The 18533-nt window shown below is 57.8% G+C and overlaps 1 protein-coding gene across 1 annotated transcript in view; it reads right to left on the bottom strand.

Annotated features, from left to right (window-relative positions):
- The window catches only part of LOC109317261 (telomerase-binding protein EST1A-like), a 68186-nt gene extending 50398 nt beyond the window's left edge, over positions 1-17788 (bottom strand). The window contains exons 1-3 of the mRNA XM_019545855.1: positions 17244-17788; positions 7416-7532; positions 6676-6856 (exon numbers count right to left, since the gene is read on the bottom strand). Of these exons, the coding sequence (XP_019401400.1) occupies positions 6676-6856; positions 7416-7532; positions 17244-17304 (359 nt within the window). The 5' untranslated portion in view covers positions 17305-17788. The remainder of the gene's footprint in view (positions 1-6675; positions 6857-7415; positions 7533-17243) is intronic.
- Between the last annotated feature and the right edge of the window lie 745 nt (positions 17789-18533).

The following is an 18533-nucleotide window of genomic DNA, read 5'->3' as shown; positions in this document are numbered from 1 at the left end:
CGATGGCACAGCGCCATGCCGAGAGCTCCTCGCACGGTCTTGCCCCCCCATGGACTGGGCGCACGCACCCAGTACAGGTCACACTGGTCACGGCGCCATAGCTATCAAACCTGGTGCATCAACAAGCCAGGCTCTGCACACAGCCTCCACCTGCTGCCCTGGTGCTCCCCAGAGCTTGCCCTTCCAACCCAACCGCTGCCCCCAGCACTCCCCCTGCAAGGAGCTGCCACCAGCCCTTCCAGTCTGCTTAAGCCTGCTTCCCTTTTGCAGGTTAGAGTTCCCCTCCGGGCTCCCTTCACTCTGCCGTGGTCAGGGGCTGGGCTGTCTCCTCTGGTGCATGCACCACAGAGCGCACAGAGAGGCCTGGCAGGAAGGGAGAAGACAGAAGGGACCATTTGTCTTCGCTTAGTCCTCTCCTGTGACATGGACTGGGCAGAGAGCATCTGACAATCCTGCCCCTTCCCCTTCTGGGCGGCTGCTCCCCATCGCTTGTGCTGCTTCGGGGACGGTCACCTCCTCAGTGCTGTCCATCACTGGCCTGTGTCACCATGACTGCACTGTCACGATCCAGAGCTCCCACGCACAGGACTCCCCCGGAGGGAGATCGGCAGAGCAGCCGGGACGGAGGCACCAGCGCGCTGGCCCAGAGAAGGGGATGAGGTTCACGGCACCCTTGACGGAGGAAGCAAAGCCGGGGTGAACGCATGGTCTCTCCTCAGAAGCAGGGCTCCCTCCCTTCCCTTCCCCGCCGGTGCATGTGCACTTACTTATTCCACCAGGACAGGGGAGAAATAAGAGTTCATTTACTTTTTATTGCCTCAGAATTCCAGGTTTAATGTGGCTGTCAGTGCGAGTGCGGCGCAGCTGCAGGATGCAGCCCGGGCCGGGGCCAGCAGTGCGAATGACAGCGCCCAGGGCCTTGAGTCGCTCCCCGGTCAAAGGGCCCCTCCCCACCAGGGCTGGCGACGGGACTGTGCTAGGACAGTGAGACCCGTGGCCTGGGCATGCAGCGGGTCAGGTCTGAGTGCGCGAGGACGCAGGCGCAGGCTGCCGCCTAGGAAGAACAGCCGGCGCTGGCGAACGCACACACCAAGGCGAGGGATTAGGCCCAACACCCGCGGAATCCCTCCCAGACCCGGCCCAAAGCCGCGCAGCGCTCTCCCATAAGCCACCGTCTTCACTGGGGGAGCAGGCTGCCTGGTGATTAATATCCAGCACGGTGACCCCATGTTACAAGCCTGCGGGGGCCGGTGGAGGTGGCCGTTTCCTGTGTAATACCAGCTTGTTTAAACACTAGCAGTCGAGCTCCACAGCTGCAGAACAAACCCGGAAAGAGCGCAGCGAAAGAAGCCCTGCATTGTGTTCCCGAGCCACCGAGATCAGAGCGCAGGACAGATGGCAAACGACTTGGGCCTCTCTGCTCCTGGGGTGAACGGGGCTCGAGGCGGCTGGTGCGGCAGACCAGTCTGCCCCGGCAAAGGCTGCGAGAGGAAACCAGCCCGGAGGCAAGGGCTGGGGCAGTCTGAGCCAAGAGGGCACCCAGACCCTCCGACTCCACATAGTGTTTCAGAGGCCTCGGCTTCCTCCTCCCCTTCCAGCCCCGGGAAGCCAAAACAAAAGCAGCTCCCCAACAAGGAACAAAAGACATCGGAGGCAGGAGTTCTTCCCAATCACCACTCACCCAGACTGCTGCCCAGAGCCCTTCCTGCGAGAGCCAGGCTGCCTGCGGCGCCTGTGTGCTCTAGGGCTGGTAGCCAAGCCAGGCAACTCAGATGCACAGAACCTGGGAGAGTTCAAAAAAGAAAACCCGAGGGGCTTGGGGGACAGGCTCACAGAGGCCAGCGCCACAAGCAGCTGCTCTAGCCCACTCCACCTCCCTGCCTAGCCCAAGCCTAAGAACCACCCTGCCCACAGTCCCTGCATCCAGCTTCAGGGCCTGGCTGCAGGGATCGGTGCTCCTGGGCTGTGCTAAAGAAACTGTTAAGACAAGTCTGTGGGTCAAGGTGCCAGAGGACCTGCCCTTCTCCCATGGCTGGAGAGGCCCTGCTGTTGCTTGCCAAAGCTTCTGCTCGCAAACCTCCGGCTGCGCTGAGCTCCCTCTGCAACGCAAGACCATGGGGCAGGCTCCAATCCTTGGCTCTGTTCTCCTGGACTCTCCTCCTCTCGTTCTCAACAGGCAGACTGACACCAACGATACGCCCTGGTGTCTTTGATACATGGCAATTGTGGTAGTCAGCATACGCTGCGCCAGGCCAGAGTCAAAAGGTTTGTCCATTCAGTCTCTAGCCAGGCTTAGCAGTGCCTCGGTACCTATGTTGAGGCCTGTGGGTGCTGTCATCCTAAGACCACTTCTATAAAGCTCCGGCATGAGACAAGAATCCAGGCAGACTCTTCCAGACTCCTGGAAGAAGGCGCTTGACCCATCTAAGACTTTGACCAACGGATTTAAACCATCCCTGTTTTGTGGCTGCAGGCAGCTGACAGCAGTCAGAGGCTCTCCCTCTGCCCCACCAGGAAAGCAGATTGGCCAGGTCAGCCTGGTGCCAACTGTCCAGCTGGCACGGCCCCACCAGCTCTGACGTTTCAACACTGGCTCTCTGGATTCCTCACTGCAGCAAGATGCAGCCTGCTTTCAGGGGGGCATCTGTGCATCTTTGTGCCTACCCTTCCTAGCCTGTCTCTGTTCCTGTGGCCATGCCCTGAGGGCTGCTGTGCTCGCCCTGGGCAACAGCAGCCCAGGCTCTTCAGGACCTTCCTTGACACAGACCTCCCCTCTGTTTTCACCATCTTTAGCTCTGGCATTGCCCTTTGCCCTTCTCCTCTCCATCAGCATGTGTGCTGCTCACATCTCAGCTCTAGCAGCTCTCCCTCCCCCTTTTGCCTCTTGGACTACACCCTGTAGGATGCCTGCTTGAGAGGACAGTTTGGGGGACAGACCAGATGAGATGAAGCTGCTATTGCCCTGCTCCTCAGTCCCAATACAGGTGTGCTCTGCAATAACCTGCATGCAGAAAGAGTGAATCCTGGCACTCAGAGGAGTGCCCTGAGCAGCCAAAGGGACTGGGACATGCTCCCTTTTCCAGGAGCCCCTCTGGAGTGGGATCCCCAATGCAGATGTCTTGTTGCTTTATGGCACAGCTGTGCAACCATCAGGAGGCTCCAGCCCCCACCCCGGAAATGCAACCCAAGATGGAAACCATGGAGGCCCTTGCTAGGCACTTCTCCCAGGCAGCTGGAGGAGAGGGCTCTCAGACACATGCATGTGAGCTCTAAGAGGAATACAGGTCATCTGTTCAGTGCCCTGTGGACCAAGTGAGGTGGTTCTTTGGAAAAGAGCTGCCTTTCCCTGGCCACACAGGGAGCCCAAGCCCTTGGCTGTGGACAGGACAGCTGTTGAGGGCCGGGGCTCCTTCCCCATCCAGGGGCAGGACCCCTGAGATCCTGCCTCTTGGCTCCCCTCTCCTGTTCACGGAGCCCTGCTGCTGGGACGCTCAACACCGCGGCTGGAGCTGAACACAGCATTTACCCCTCACACCTTTTCCCCCATCTCTGTCCAGCAGGGAAAGCAGGGAATGGAGGAATTTGGTGTTTTTTTTTAATGTAAGGACTCAAATCCAGCAGTGTGATAAATGCATCCGAGCTACAATTAGGAAGATATATAGCATCAGAATGCGAAGGTCTGGGCAGCGTGGTGAAACGCGGGCTCTCCAGAGCCCCAGCTATGTTTCCCATTATGTAACCCTGGTCATGGGCAGACAGCCAGACTCCAAATGAAAAAGAGACTCTGGCTTGGCACCGGTTCTATTTTCCTATCCTCATTCGGGGTCAGCGCAGTGTCATACAGCTGCAGAGAAAGCTCCGGGGATTAAACCTGGGAAAGACTCCAAGACCAGGACCTGGGTTCAAGTACCAGCTGAAAGCAATAAACCAACTGCCACAGCTGGGCTGAGTTTAGGCATTCTCAAAGTCCCCCAGCACTCTCGCTGAGCACAAGTGATCACGAACAGGGAGAAGGCAGCATGAGCAGGGGCCTCGGGATGCACCACCTCATCATCCTGGCCTCCATGGCCAGTCTCGACAGGCCACTCTGCTGGTCCAGACCCCAAAGCTGGGTGAGCTGCTGGGAGGGGTCACCACATGGGGGCTGAGCAGGATCCAGCCCTGGGCAGGGTTGCTGTACTGGGGCTGGGCTATTCGGGGTGTACAGATTCCATGCTGGGCCTCCAGGACACCCCCTAGTTCAGAGCCCACAGGAGGCTCTGAAGGCAATGGTGAAGTAGTGCTAACTGGCCAGGTCCCAGTCAGCCCTGAGCAGGCAGCATGGAAGGGAAGGGTGCCACACCAGTGCTCACCATGGGGGGAAGGCTCATGGGCTGTCCCCTTGCCCCAGCCACAAGCTAAGCCCACCGTGTATTTGATGTCACACCACCTCCTTACCCACCTGCCTTTGGTATGCTCACACATCCCTCCCCAAACTCATCCTGTCCTTGTGCTTGGCACCCCCAGCACGCTTGCTGCTCTGCTTTTGCTTTACCCACCAGCCATCTTCACACCATTTGCCAAGAGCCTTAGGCTTGGAAGCTCTGCCTGTTGACTGCACAGGCCCACAACTACCATGTAGGCTTGTGCCAGCATACAGCAAGAATGCCAACCCAGGGTCGCTGCTTCCCCAGTCTGCCCTCAACAAGATGTGTGAAAATTTGGGGGAGGAGGTTGTGCCAGGTAGCTTTGCTGGCTCCACTAGAATGGAGAGATGGTGCCAGAACTACAGTCCGTTTCTCAAATGTGGTCGTGAACCTCCAGCGCACAAGGGTGCTGGGATCCAAGCAAAGGTACACTAGCTAAAAGAATGAATGGGCAAACCCCAAAGATGGAACAGAGAAAAGCCACGAAAGTCACAGAGCCCGGTCTGAACGGGCTGTCATCCAGCACAGTGATGGGACTGGAGCTGGGCAGAGATGGGCAGTGAGAAAGTGAGGCAGGGGAAGTGGCTGGGCCTGTTGAGCCACCACCATCACCACACCATGAAGCTCAGTTAGACTCCACCCTGCAGCCAGTGCTGGGCAGGGCAGAGGCTCACTGTGGTGGGGCCCACACCCAACAGCTGCCCATGGTCCAAGGTCTACACTTCCATGTGCTCCTTGACCTCCATGTGCTTCCACGACCTCCTTGGGGCTGGGTAATGACCTCCTCCTGCGAGACAGGACTGTGGGAGCCTGCACCTGCTAGGATGCCTAGAGCCAAAGTGGCCCAGTCCCCACATGAGACGCCACCCCAAGTCTGCGCCCTGACCGCGGAGGAGGCAGCTCTTCCCTGGAGCGTGGTGTGCTGGCTGCGTGAGCCCAATCAGAGATTCCATCTTGAGGCCTGCCCGGCGCGGAGGGCCTGGCGGCTCCCGGCACAGGCAGCGCGAGGGGAGTGCGGGATTGGTGTGAGCCTGCTCACGTGACCCCTCTGAGTTTGAGTTCCTGCCCAAAGATGGGCAGCAGTTCACATGAGCAGGCAACGGTCCCACATTGAGCAGCCGACAAACAGAAAACAGACTCCATCTCCACAAAATGAGGCCCAGCACTTCCTGTGTGAGATTTCCATTTCCTCAGCCAAATGAAAAAGAACTGGAGTGGAGGCAATAAAACAGGAGCACGGGACTGGACCTGACGCACGGAGCGGGGACCCATTAATGGCTAAGCCACTTTGCTGGATTACTCTTAATGCGCCTTCCCATCACCCTGAGTTCTGGCTCCCCTGGATTAACAAAGAGACGTGATTTCAGGCTCTGGATCCGGAGTACCGGAGGCAGATGGAAACTCCTGCGGGAAAGCAGCTACGGAGCATGCTCAGTCGTTGCCTCGCACACTCCATACTTGGCCCCTTCGTGTACTTTTCTGTCCAAAAATATGCAAATTGCCTAGTCCGCATTATGGACTAATGGGATGGAATCGGCCAGTTTAGAGAATTAACCCTTCCCGAATTGCGGGGGCAGAGACCAGCTGCTTCCAGACAAAAAGGGGGCGTTATTCTGGATGGCTCTGAACCAGGCCCAGCCTGCACAAAGTCTGCCATAGGTCTAGTCTTACGGCTGATGAGTAGAACGCGATGGGCCCGCTCCACTGAGCGCAGACTCCATTCCCAGGCTAAGCATGTGGTGGGGCTGGCACAGGGCCCAGTGGAGAGGCACCCCAGGAACTGCAGAGTTCAGGGCCATCCAGAATAACGCCCCCTTTTTGTCTGGAAGCAGCTGGTCTTGGGGCCGAAACGACTGCCATAGCACAGGGCCCAGTGGAGAGGCACCCCAGGAACTGCAGAGGCAACCTAAGCAAAGCTTGAAACCCAGCTGACCCGTCAGCCCCAGCAACACACTAATGAGCAAAGGGGAGCCAGCCAGGTTAATGACGCCACCTCCCACGTGCTCCCAGCCTGCTGCCCTTGCTACAGGGCAAGCTCCCTGTTGCCCCACCCCTTCCACGTCGGGTCAGGATGTCAGCATGCACACACACTCTATGAGGAGGCTGCGTCTACATGCAAAGGGCAACATGCCAGGGTCCTCACACAGGCCAAGTGTGCTGTGGCAACAGAGCACCCCACATGCAGGCAGCAAGTGCAGCAGCAGGGACAAGGAGTCTCAGAAGTTGCCTGGGGGTGGGCACACGCAAAAGAGCAGAAGAGTTCACATACTGTTTGGGCAGCTCGAAGGAGGTGGGAGGGGGGTTCCAGGTGTCCGGGTGGCCGAGCATCCAGTCTGACCAGACCTTCACGCTGGGGAGCAACTCCTTCAGATCCTGGGGCAAGGCAGAGACCTTGATGTCATCCTCTGTGACCTCTTGCTCAGGTTCCTGCTCCTCCTCTTGGGACTGAGCTGTGGAGATGAGACAAGGAAAATGGGCCAGGCTGCATCCTTCCCAGAGCCAGCTGCATGGGATCCCTCCCTCCTGGGTAGTGTAGGATGCAAAAGAGAGGCCAGGTGCCCCTGGGCCCAGAGATGCACCAAACTACCAGCCACCCCTCCAAACGCAAGGACTGAGCCATGGCCAGGGCAATGCCTCAGTGCCCCCATTATGGAGTAGTTGGGACCAGAGTGAGTCAAGGAGGCCAGGGGTCCTAGGTCTTGGTACTGCAAAGTCCGCCAGGTGACAGGATGGGTGTGAAGGGCTAAGCCCCAGAGCTCTTCCCTTTCCCTGCCTCTCTCCCTAGTGCTGGGCCAGTCCTGCCCTTGTCTGCACAAGCAGTCATGCAGGGAGTCCTCGCGTAGCCCAAAGCCAGAGACAGGTAACTGCAAAGAAAGAAACCTGGGGTAGAAGCCAAAGGGCCTGTGAGAAGCGAGGCTGAGCTGGCGCCAGGGAGAGGCTGCTGCGGTGGGCCGGAGGATGCAAGCTGGCAGGTCCTGGCAGTGCCATGCTGCAGGCAGCTCCCCTTACCTCGGGTAGACTCCTTCAGTAGGCTGGTACAGCGCCTCACCAGCAGGGAGAACATGGCCAGGCCCAGGGCTGTGGCTTGCTCCTGGATCACGGAGCGACACTCCTCTGACAGGCACGCTGTGGAGACAGAAAGAGGAGTGATCAGCTCGGGCCCAGGAAGCTCCAGGTCCCCCACCTTGTGCACACAGACCGTGACCCTATCCGACCAGCATGGCAAGGCTCCAGGCAGCCACAGGGGGAAGGCCCCCTCACCCCCCACCCCAAGGTGAAAGCCACCCCCACGCTCAACACCAAACCCAGGTAGGAGGGGAGGAGCTGGCCTAGTTTAGTTGAGGAGTGGCTGGGAGGGGTCCCAGCCCAGGCTGCCACTGTCCCATCAGTGCCACAAAGCCTGCAGGGCCTTGCCAGCCGGGCTGGGGACTGGGCCAGGGCTGAGGGCTCCCAGAACAGAAGCTGCCACTCAGATGCTAATTCCTCCTGCAAAGGGGGAGAATTCTGAAGTGCTAAAAGGATAATTAGCTGCACGTTTGATTTCTGTCCCTGCTGAGCAGGGGGCTCCTCCCATTAGCTCACCAGTCACACAGCAGCTTGTCAAGAGGCCTTAATTGAAGCTGTTACTCAAGCCAGTGCCACACGACCACAGCTCTTCCCATCCCCTCCATGCAGCTACGCTCAGCCAGAAACTATTCTCAGGCGGCCAAGTGCGGCAAGCATGGCTCAAGTGAGCTGCACAGAGCAGGGCCTAGTGGGCACTGCCTGCCTTGCAGAGGGTGAACTGGGGAAGGGCGATTCCAGCATCGCACTGCTCACGACACTATTCTCTGCCCGTTTTGGACAGAGCCCCATGGAGAGGGCTAAAGGCCATGAAGCCGCCTGCCAGGGGCCGGGAAGCGCATGGGAAGAAGGGGCCTGTTCAGAGGGAGCAGGCAGTGGATGCCTGCATGGACCATTTGAGTTTTCCAGGCAATCCCATGCGTGAAGCGTCAGCCTGGCCCCAGCAGCCCCCTATGCTTTCACACTGGGCTGCCCACGCAGCGCCAGCTGCATAGCCCCCAGCACCAAACTGCTGCGGCGGGAGGTGGCTGAAGCCAAGCAAGGTGCTTGGTAAAGCGACCGTGAGTGGGCAAGATACCCAGGCTGTGCCAGCGCTGGCATGAGTCAAGTGAGAGGCAGCAAAAAGGTTCAGGGTGAAGTGTCCTCTTCCTGGCTGCCACCTGAACAGTCACATGCTCCTTGACCACGGCCCCCATCTACTATGGTATACATCCATAAAAAGGCCAGTAAAGCCAATGAGGCAGAAGAAAAGGTGGGACAACTAGAAGAACCTCCTTGCTGCGGCCAGCCGTGGAGCTCAGCCAGGTGCTATGGCCTGCCCCATTCCAGACTAATTATTTCACCTGGAGCGGCATGGGAGATTCACAACCAGGAGCCAGCAAGGTTGGCAGCTGGAGGGGTGACCTCCCCCACTGCCCAGCACATGCAGCTTAAGAAAACAGGGCCATAAGAACTACCATGTCCTGGGTCAGACCCTCGGTCCCCTCTTGCCCCGTCTCCTGTGTCACACTGCAGCAGAAAGCGGAGGCTGGAAGGGAGTGACCTGCATCTGAGCCGGGTTTTACCCACATTTCTCTGACTTGCAGCCTCCGGCATTTAAGGTCTAGGAAGATCGGATTCAAAGGCCGTGCCCCTCACTTCCCTGCTCAATACCTACCGATGCCCCTTGCCTCCCAGAATGTGTCCGAGCCCTTTTGGAGCCTGGCTAAACTGTCACTTCCACCACATCTTGTGGCAACAAGTGCCACACTTCAATGATGAGCCGGGTGAAAAATTACTTATTTTTGTTAGTTTTAAACTTACTACCTAACTTCATGGTTCGACCCCTAGTGAGCTTGGGAGTGCTCTCCCTGCTGGGTCCACATGAACTGGTGCTGGCAGGATGTGCTGTGCTGCAAGGGATGTCAGTCTCTGGAAGAAGCATAAAATGAAGGCTGCAACCACTGTCGGACAGCAAATCCCTCTCACGAAACCTTTCCCCAAGTGGGAGCTTTGCCCTTGTGTCCTGGCCACCCTCCCCGTCAACGTTACATTCGGCTTCCCGAGAATCCCTCCGTTCCAGTTCCAAGTAGGAACTAGTCGTCTTCACTTCCCATCATAAACAGCTGCACAATGTTGCCCAGCCAAGTGGTGGCTGCACCCTGGGATCACCCAGGAGGGAAGACGCTCCATGCACATTAGAGAGGATGACGCTGAAGGCACACGACACTGCCCCTTTGGAAGCGCGGGGGGTTTCAACAGACAGCTCCAAAGGGCCAGCAAGTTCCACGTCTGACTCATGCCCACCTGCTCTGAGGAAGCTCGCTGCCCTGTTGCCCAACGCAAGTCCTGCTCATTAACTACCCTGGAACGAGCACGGGGTGAGATCGTTGCAAAGCCCACAGGGCTGCAGTGGGAGGGGGCATAAAGGCAGAGCAGGGTGCCGTGCCATCATAGATCCAGGGCCAACTGGTGCCGATGGGCTCCTTCCCCACTGCAAGAAAACCCCAATCAGAACAGAAATCCAATGCAACGCTTGGGTCCCTCATAGCTGGGAGCGCAATGGTTAACTCCACATGGTCCAGAGCTGACCCCAGAGAACACAAGCCCTGGCCATGCCCACTGTGCTATGCCATGGCTCCAGCCACTCCCATCACCCAAAGCTGCTGGAGGTGCCCAGGCTGGAACCAGAGGGCTCATGGCTCCACCGTACGAGAAGCAGAAACTCTCTCACAAAGCAGGCAACAGCAAAAGCAGAAGGAGTGATGGGAGCTGAGTCTGGGCCATTCCCAGTAAGCAGTCTTGGCCCTGGGACAAGGCGGTCACAGTCACAGTACATGCACTGATTCACATGCAGCCATGCTGCCGTAAACTAGCCTAGCTGGTGCGGAGCCTCGATTCAGGCCACCCAGCTTCCCCCAGGGAATGATCGGGGCACCACAGCCATGCAGGCATGAGGAACATCCCCCTTCCCCTCCAGCTCAGCTGCCATGGGCCTTGTCCCCGTCTCATCATTGCAAGGGAAAGGGGCCCCAATTGTCCTTAAAGTTCACCCAATGGAGCTCATGACAGGGCCAAAAGGAAACTCCCCATCCCCAAGAGGTCCAGCCAGCTCCCAGCTGCTGGGGGCTGGGGATGGAGCAAGGCCTGGGGCTCTTTAAGAGCCCTGCACCCATGCCAAAGGACATGAGATGCTAGCCTGGGTCGAACCACAGGTCCCCTGAGCCCAGTATTCTGCATCTCTCAGTGGTGCAGCAGCTGAAGGGAAGAGAGACATGCCAGCACTGGTGCCCCTGCAGCAAGGGACACTCAGGGGCTCAGCCCTACAACAAGCACCAAGACAGCGGGGGGAAACCTGGTGATGTGCAGTCCTTGGGCAGGACAACAGAGCCCTCTACCCTGTGGAGGCTGGGCAGGGCGAGTGTGAGAGCAGAGCAGATGCAGGGACCCCAGAGGTGCGTGTGCAGTGCTTTGGAACCAGGTGTGCGAGGCCTGAGTGCCAGGGGCTCTGCACCCCCCACACACAGCAGACTGGCTGAGCCTGCCCTGGACAGCAACTAATCCCTTAGCTAAAGTTCTCCCACAGTGCTGCAGATGGGAGCAATGGATGTGAGGAGCTGTGCAGCCCACTGAGGCCTCTAATCCCTCCCCTCAGCTGAATGAGGGGCATTGCTGCTGGGAGGTACGATGCATCCCAGCAAACCCCCAGGGAAGGCCAGCCCCACCTCCGCAGTGGCACCTGGGGAGAGAAGGAGGACCTGCTCTCTGCCGTGCACCACACATTCTAGCTGCTCTCCTGTGACCAGAATAGCATTCACATGAGCCAGGGCTGCCCACCATCACTGTGGGCACAAACCAAAGCAAACACAGGTTCCTTCCTGGCAGCCCCAGACAAACTCCCTTGGGCCAACCCTCCTTTAAGATGACAGAAGGGTGGCTCCCACAGCACTGACTACACTGTAATCACACAGCAGCAGGAGTGCACATGCAAGAGGAGACTGGAAGAGGAACCATGGACAAGGTGCTGCCACTTGGCCCAGTGTCCCAGCATGGCTGGGAGAGCGGCTCCTACATGCCCTAGTGCCCCCTCCGAACAAGGTGGCAACCTGGAGGACACGAGTGGAGGCTGCAAGAGAGGAGCTGTCAGGAGCAGCAGCCCCTGGCCCATGCCAGCCTCTACTTTGCCAGCCAGTACAACAAAAGGGAAGTTGCTGATCTGACCAATTCTGATGTCCCCATACTTAAAGGGATGCAGAGGCCAAAAGACCTGTCCTTTAGCCTCATGTCTCAAAGAGCTGAAGAAGCCAGCCAGCACATGCCCTGGCACATGCTGAGAAACCACCTTGTGCGCTCCAGGATGAGGTAAAAGACACTATTTTGTCCATATAAAGAAATCACCACCACCTTTTTCCTTGAACAGCTCTAGAACCTCAAAGCTGTAGACTTCTGAGAGGAGTAACCTTGGTATCATGGCTATGCCTTTTCCTGTTGCACAGGAAATCTGTCCTAACGTGGGCAAGTTGCACTCTTGCCAGTTCTGCAGATGGCCCGTGGCTCCAGAGAACCACGGACAGCTGAGATCTCCAAGGACTCCATCCTTACCAAGCATGCACCCACTTTGCACTGCTCCCACGTGTTACCAGAATCCCCGCAGGGCCGGCCAGCCCGCTCCAGTCCTGGGCAGAGGGAGCACAGGAGGAGAGGACTTCCTCTGCACGAGCTGCTCCAGGCTGATCAGTGGGACTGAGGGCAAGAGACATGCTCCTCCTGGCACTCAAGAGGCTGCGTGATTCAAATGCAGACAGGTCATGAGCCTGACATGGGGTGGGGAGGGAGAAGAGGACTAGGAGAAGGAGTCTGGCAGTAAGCAAAGAAACAGGGGTTAAGGGGTAGGAGGGCACTTGTGCAGAATGCCAAGGTGCAGCGAGGCGGCACAGGGCAAGGGATGCTACAGACGGCACATGGATCCCCTCCCTCCAGCCTGGTTCCCCAACAAAAGGTTGCAGAGTGCATGGGGCAGGCTGGCTCCGTTGCAGCAGCGCCCCCTACAAGCTGCTTACCTGGGCTCCTGGCTCTGCTCCACACCAGGGCTAGGTTTGCTCTGACTCACGCTCAGCCAGCATCCGACCCAAGTTTTCTGCAACCATAAATCTACCTGGGCTGGGGGGGGCTTGTGTAACCGGGAGAAGCTGCGCTTCTGGGAGAACATTATATTCATGGAAAACATAAACCAACTGTCGTCAAAGTCGTCTGAGCTCAGGAAGTGGAGCGGCCGGGAGAAGGTTGCCATGTGGCCGGATGTTATGTATTTCTAATTAGTGCTATACATCTTTCAGCAGCGAGTGTCCTTTTGCTGGGAAACACAACGCGCTGCCCTTGTTATTGTAACTGTCAGAGAGTGCTTAAACAGATAATCTCCAGGAAAAGTGATAAACACATCCCCTCCCTCACCAGGGTGTGCAGGACGGCACTGCCAGACCTGGCCGGGGCGATGCGACCAGTCACAGGAAACGGGAACGGGAAGAGAGAGGCAATAGAAGGAACCGTCGCATTCTGGGGAAGGGGCTGCCGGGGGCACTCCCCGCTGCACCGGTGCCAGCCCTGGGAGGAAATCCTGTGAGGATGACTGAGGCAAGAGCGCTGGCAGGACAGCACAGCCTCCCTGCTGTGCAGCCAAGCTCTGCCCGTAGGTGGTGCTGCCAGGAAGAGGGCAAGGCGGCTGGCTGGGAGTGCTCTCGGGTGCTCTGATCCGAAGCTCTCTAGAGGCAGCAGCAGTGCAGAGCAGCCCGTTACCTGGAGCTTGCAAGTGAGCAGCCCTAGCGAAGATGGGGATGCTTCCTCCCTTGTCCATCTGGATCAGTAGGCCCCTCGAACTCTTGGCAGTTAAATACAGCAGGCTGAAGAGCGTCAGCCGAGATGCCAGGGGAAGCAGATCCCTGCGATTCAGGCTGCTCCAGTCAAGGGTCAAGAGGCACCCGTGAGACAGGTCTTGTGCGGCCTCTCTCCAAGCTCCCCTTGGGGTGAGGGGGGACTCTGGGACAGGCAGCCTGCAGCTATGCTCAAGCAGTGACCTGCTGCTCCCAGGAAGTGGCTGCTGGAAGCTCCTCTCCCTGGTGATGTGGCAAAGGCCCACGAGCGGAGGCAGCCCGGGAGGAGCTCGGGTCTCCTGCTGCATTCCTGAGGCGCTGACTTAATGGACTGGCCAGCGGACAGTGGGGAGTGCCGAGCGCAGTGCTGCCGGGTGAGCCGGGCCCGAGGCACCCTCGCCAATGTGTCAGCAGCTCTGGCAGCAGCTGGGGAAAGCACAGACAAGACAACTGATTCACTGCGCTCCCAGTCCGCCGCTGCCCTGCGGGGAAGGAGGCCCAGGCTGGTCACCTCCAAGCTGACACCACCTGCAGGCGATTTGTTTGCTCTCTTATCACTCAGACACAAGAGCGCTTTCCTCATGAGTCACCCGCAGCCAGACAGTGCTGGCACAACTCCTGAGCAGCCCACCAGCATCTGCCTGTCTGCAGGAAGTGGGCAAGGAGGAGAGCACCAGGGGCTGCCGGCTGAGGCACTGGGCTCCCCGCAGCAGCAGCTGGCGGCAGGAGAAGGTGGAGACGGCCGGCACACAAACCAGACAGGAACACAAGCCAACAACAAAGAGGGAGAGAGGTTTGCAGCCACAGGGCATTTCCCTGCTGTCCCCTCTCCCACTGAGGAGAACCTGTGAGTCACGGGCACTCTCGCCAGCAACAGGCGAGTCACAGCCACGTGCTCATCTGCCCACAAGGCATAAGGGAGGTACAGGCACTCGCTCACCAGCCCCGTGCAGGGATTCGGGGCACTAGCCTGCCCCAGTCACACATCCCAACCGGGGCCAAGGAGCCCCAACCCCACACGTCCAGCAGCAGCATCCCTGGCAGGGCAGCTGGGCGCAAGAGCCCCGTGGCACAGCACTGCCACCTTCAGCAGACAGAGGGGTATCTAGCTCCAACTTCCGTGCAGACGCGGGCTGCCTCTCACCCAACACACAAGCCAGACTGTAACACAGGAGCTGCTGGCTGCAGGGCAGTCTCACCTGACCCAGCTGTCGCCCGGCAGGGCCATGAGGGGAACGAGCAGATGCTTTGGCTGGGGGCGCTCCTAGTGCCCCCTGGCTCCTGCCTTTCTCCAGAGGGGGGCAAGAGCTCTGACCGCAAGAACCAGAGTCTCAGGCTCCCGCGGGGGAAGGCGCTGGAGAGGACAAGCACGGCTGCAAGGGCAAGCGCTCCCCAAGACAGCCGCAGCTCCCGCCGCTCTGAGCTGAAACACCATCTTGTTCAGAGGAGGGAGGCCACAAGGTGAGGAATGCCGGGGGCCTGGGGAGGATGGAGCTGCTCTCCCTGTGGAAGCCATTAGATATTCAACACTTCATTTGTTTCCAGCCGTTCTGGAGAGCAGTGCTGGGCTCCAGGACGGGAGGCTCTTCTCTGACGTAACCAGGAAGCAGCTGCAAAATTAAGGAATCCCTCATGACATCATAAAAAGGGTCGATGGTTTACAGGGGAAAGTATAAAAATTAATGACATATTCCCACCCGAAGCCACAAGCCTGCCCGAGAGCCACAGAGGAAGCGGTGCTCTCACTGACACCGAGGGACTGGCCTGCCTAGGACAGCAGGCCAGCCCACTCCTGCTCACTCAGGGAGTCTGTCTGCCTCCTGCTCTCACTGTCCCCAGGCCTGGAATCCACGCTAGGACAGCGCTTGTGCCTGGCGCATGGAAACCCCCTCAGCCCCAGGCGGACAAGTAGGGCTCCAAGCTGGGTAAGGAAACATCCGGAAAGACAGCTTCAGTGCAAACCTGTTTGAGGCACTGGTCAGAAGCTGCAGCCCACGGAAGAATACTTTGCAAAGAGATCAGAAGTGAACCCTTTACTGGATGCCACAAGCATGACACAACCCCTGACAAGACAGGCTGGCTCTGAAGACCAGCGGCTTCTGCAGAGCAGGGCATGGCACTACAGCACAACCCCAGAAAGAAGGGGCTGGCATTAGCCTTGAAGGCACGCACAGAGTGCTTCCACCCTGAAAGGGAAAAGGACAGCAGTTTAAAATTAACTCCAGCCTTTTCCAGGAAATATCAGTGGAAAGAAGCCGCCGTTTTTAGAAAATGTTGTTCTGAGGAATTTCCTGAAAAGCCCCATCAGTCAAAGCAGGGACACAGCCACTTCCACCTGCACAGGCCGCTCGGCAGGGCTCCTGCGGCGGCCCTCCACCACAGCGGCTGCAGTCACACTGGCACAGCCATGGTCTCTGCAAGGCCTCCGGAGCCAGGTCCGAACACAATGTGCATCTTATGTAGCAGCACGATGGCGGCCCTTCCATCCAGAGCTTGGTCAGGAGACAACCCGCGAGAGCCTGGTTTAAAATAATCATCAGGGCGTTGAGACAGGTGCGCTTCAAGCAGGGCTCCCACACAGCCTGGACCAGAGACAATCATACCTTGCCTACACAGACCCAGCGGTCAGGAAATCTCCCTCCTCTGCAGCGATCACGGCGGGGTGCACGAGGGCACAGAGAAATGCCTGGCGCTTGCAGACACTGCACTGACTAGATCTGCAATCGCGTTAGCTGGCACTGTGGTTACAGTACTGGCTGGCGACCCCAAGGGCACAGAGAACATGCACCCATGCCAGCCGGGGCACAGCTGCCCCGCGACAGCCAGGGTGGGAATGTGCAACCAGAAGGGGCCCGTGAGCCTTTGGGCACGTGCCAGCATCCAGCCAAGGGGAGTGTTCTGCCCTGGCAGCGGATGCTGCTGCTAGCAGCTGCCCAGGAGCTGAAGGCGCCTGATCCTCCTCGTGTCAGACGCATTTAACAAGGGGGAGGAGGTGAGAACAGGGCTTCCCAAGAGACTGACTCCAGCCTGGAGTGCGAGTCCTGGTAGAACTTCACAACACATGAAAGGCAGCCCCTTTCCCCCATGCCGGAGGTGGGCATGTCTCTGGCAGCAAATGCAAGCAGACAGCTTGAAACATGCCTCTCCAGAGCAAACCTTCCCAAGCGCTTCATGCCTGGAGTAGAAGCTAATGAGAGACAACGCCTGCAGACAGGCAGATTTGGAGAAAGCAGCCTTTGATGGGCCAGGCTGCGTGAAGTGAGCGGCTTCCGTTTCAACACATTCACTCCTTTGCTGCTCTTCTTTTTACAGCTTCCTGAGGGACCAGCCTGTTGGCTTGTCAGTGTTTGCAAAGCAGCGCCAAGCTGTAAAACGAACCCTGTGCCCTCTGGGGAAGCAGCAGCCCCACCGCCCTGTCCCACCCCTCCAGGCTGAAGCTCCCACCACAACCCATGCACGAAGATCCCGCCCCTTCATTCTCAGGCCTGCTCAGTGTGTACTTCAGCCACACGGTCCCTAGATGCCACTACCGGCAGTAACAGTGCTGCCCCCACGCCTGCTGCGCAGGGTCCATGTCACGGCAGTGCTGGTAGCTGTGCTTTCAGTTAAGGTTGCCCAATGCTTTCTATTACAAGACCCAGTTTTCAGGTCCTGGTAACTATGGCCAAACTTCAACCATTCAGGCTGCAATCTTCCAAGCCAAGAGTCTCTTTCAGGGTTTTTTTTTTTTTTTGGGAACGTTTCAGCTGAAATGTTTTAGCTATTTCCCAGAACAAGGCTGGGGAGAAAATACCTGGTTTTCCACACATTAAAACTGCTGACAACCCTTCACCAAAAAACTCTAACAACTTCATGCTCAGGTGCGGGGCCTGGAGATTTTGGCTAGGGTGTCACGGCTGTGCCTCTTGCCATCTGCACAAAAACTTACCCCATTTTGGCCATGCAAGAGGCCTCTGAAGACGTCTGCAGCGAGCACGCTTCATTTCCATACAGAAACATTCCTTAATTACATGCCCACATACTGCTTTTCCGCAGAACTCGGGTTCAGTCGGTGCAGAGGATGAACAGCCTCAGGAACGCATCAGGGCTGTGCAGAGCACAAGGGACCCTGCAGGATCCCTTCCAGATTTGATGGAGGGCGTGTACTGAATGAGGCTGGGAATTGCAGGAAGCGAAAGAATGGTCTCAGGGTTAAGGAAGTTCAATGGCACTCTGGAGAACCAGACTCCTCCCTGCCCCCAGCACCATGCTCCTGCACGATGGCAGTTAAGCCCCACAACCAACAAGTGCACAAGTGGCCACTAAGGGCATGGTCCTCACTTTCAGAGTGCGCAACATAAGACCTGGGGGCTACGACTACAGAGCACTCAGCGCTTACAGATGGGACACAAGTCAATACGAGCTGTGCTTTGAAAAGTTACAAAATGCCAAGGACTCAAGAATCAAACCTCACCATCTTGCACAGGACACCCAAAATGAATGGGAGCATGGCAGCTCTGGCTGCAGCTCCATGCCTCGGCTCCCCATTGGGAGGGGGGTAACAGTGCCACCTTTCTTCCCCATGCTTCTGGACAGAAAAGTGTCTTAACGCCCACAAGGCACTGGGATACTGTGGCCGGAAGGATGGTGGGGAAGCCCGTGAGGAGTCACTGATTCTATAGCCGGTGTCGGTTTGGATGGAGTGCAGAATACAGTGCCTCAGGCTACCTGTTTCCTGACGGGAACAGTGGAAATACCAAACAGCTATGCATTCAGCTTGCATTGCCCACCCTGCTCACTGAACGAGGCAGGGGAATGGCAGACTGCACTGTAACACATGCACATGAGGGAGCTGAAGGAAGGCATTTCCTGACTGGAGTGCTTGACCCTGCAACCTTGCTGTGCTCAGTGCAATGCTTTGGGATATAGTGACTTCCTAGACCCAGCCCCAGCCCAAGCCAAGACACTCGCAGGCAGGAGCCTCTCTTGGGTCTCCTGGCATGCTTCTGCTATGTCACCACTGGGTGTCTCAGACTTCTGGTTTTACTGTCAGCACTTCAACTATAACTGACTTGGAAAACTCCTGGAATCATGCAACAGAAAGAGTTTGTAGGAAGTGATGCACAAGCCTTCCCCAGTCATCCCAAGGCAGACAACTAGGAGGCACTCTCCCACCTGCCTCTGGCCTTGCTGGTGTGGTCACACCCTTGGAGCAATGGGATTCCCAGTTTAGAGACGA

Source organism: Crocodylus porosus, unplaced genomic scaffold (genome assembly GCF_001723895.1).
Source record: "Crocodylus porosus isolate Cpor-Errol unplaced genomic scaffold, CroPor_comp1, whole genome shotgun sequence".
Lineage (NCBI taxonomy): Eukaryota > Metazoa > Chordata > Crocodylia > Crocodylidae > Crocodylus > Crocodylus porosus.
The sequence above is the reverse complement of the archived record's forward strand: the minus strand, read 5'-3'. Positions and strand labels throughout refer to the sequence as shown.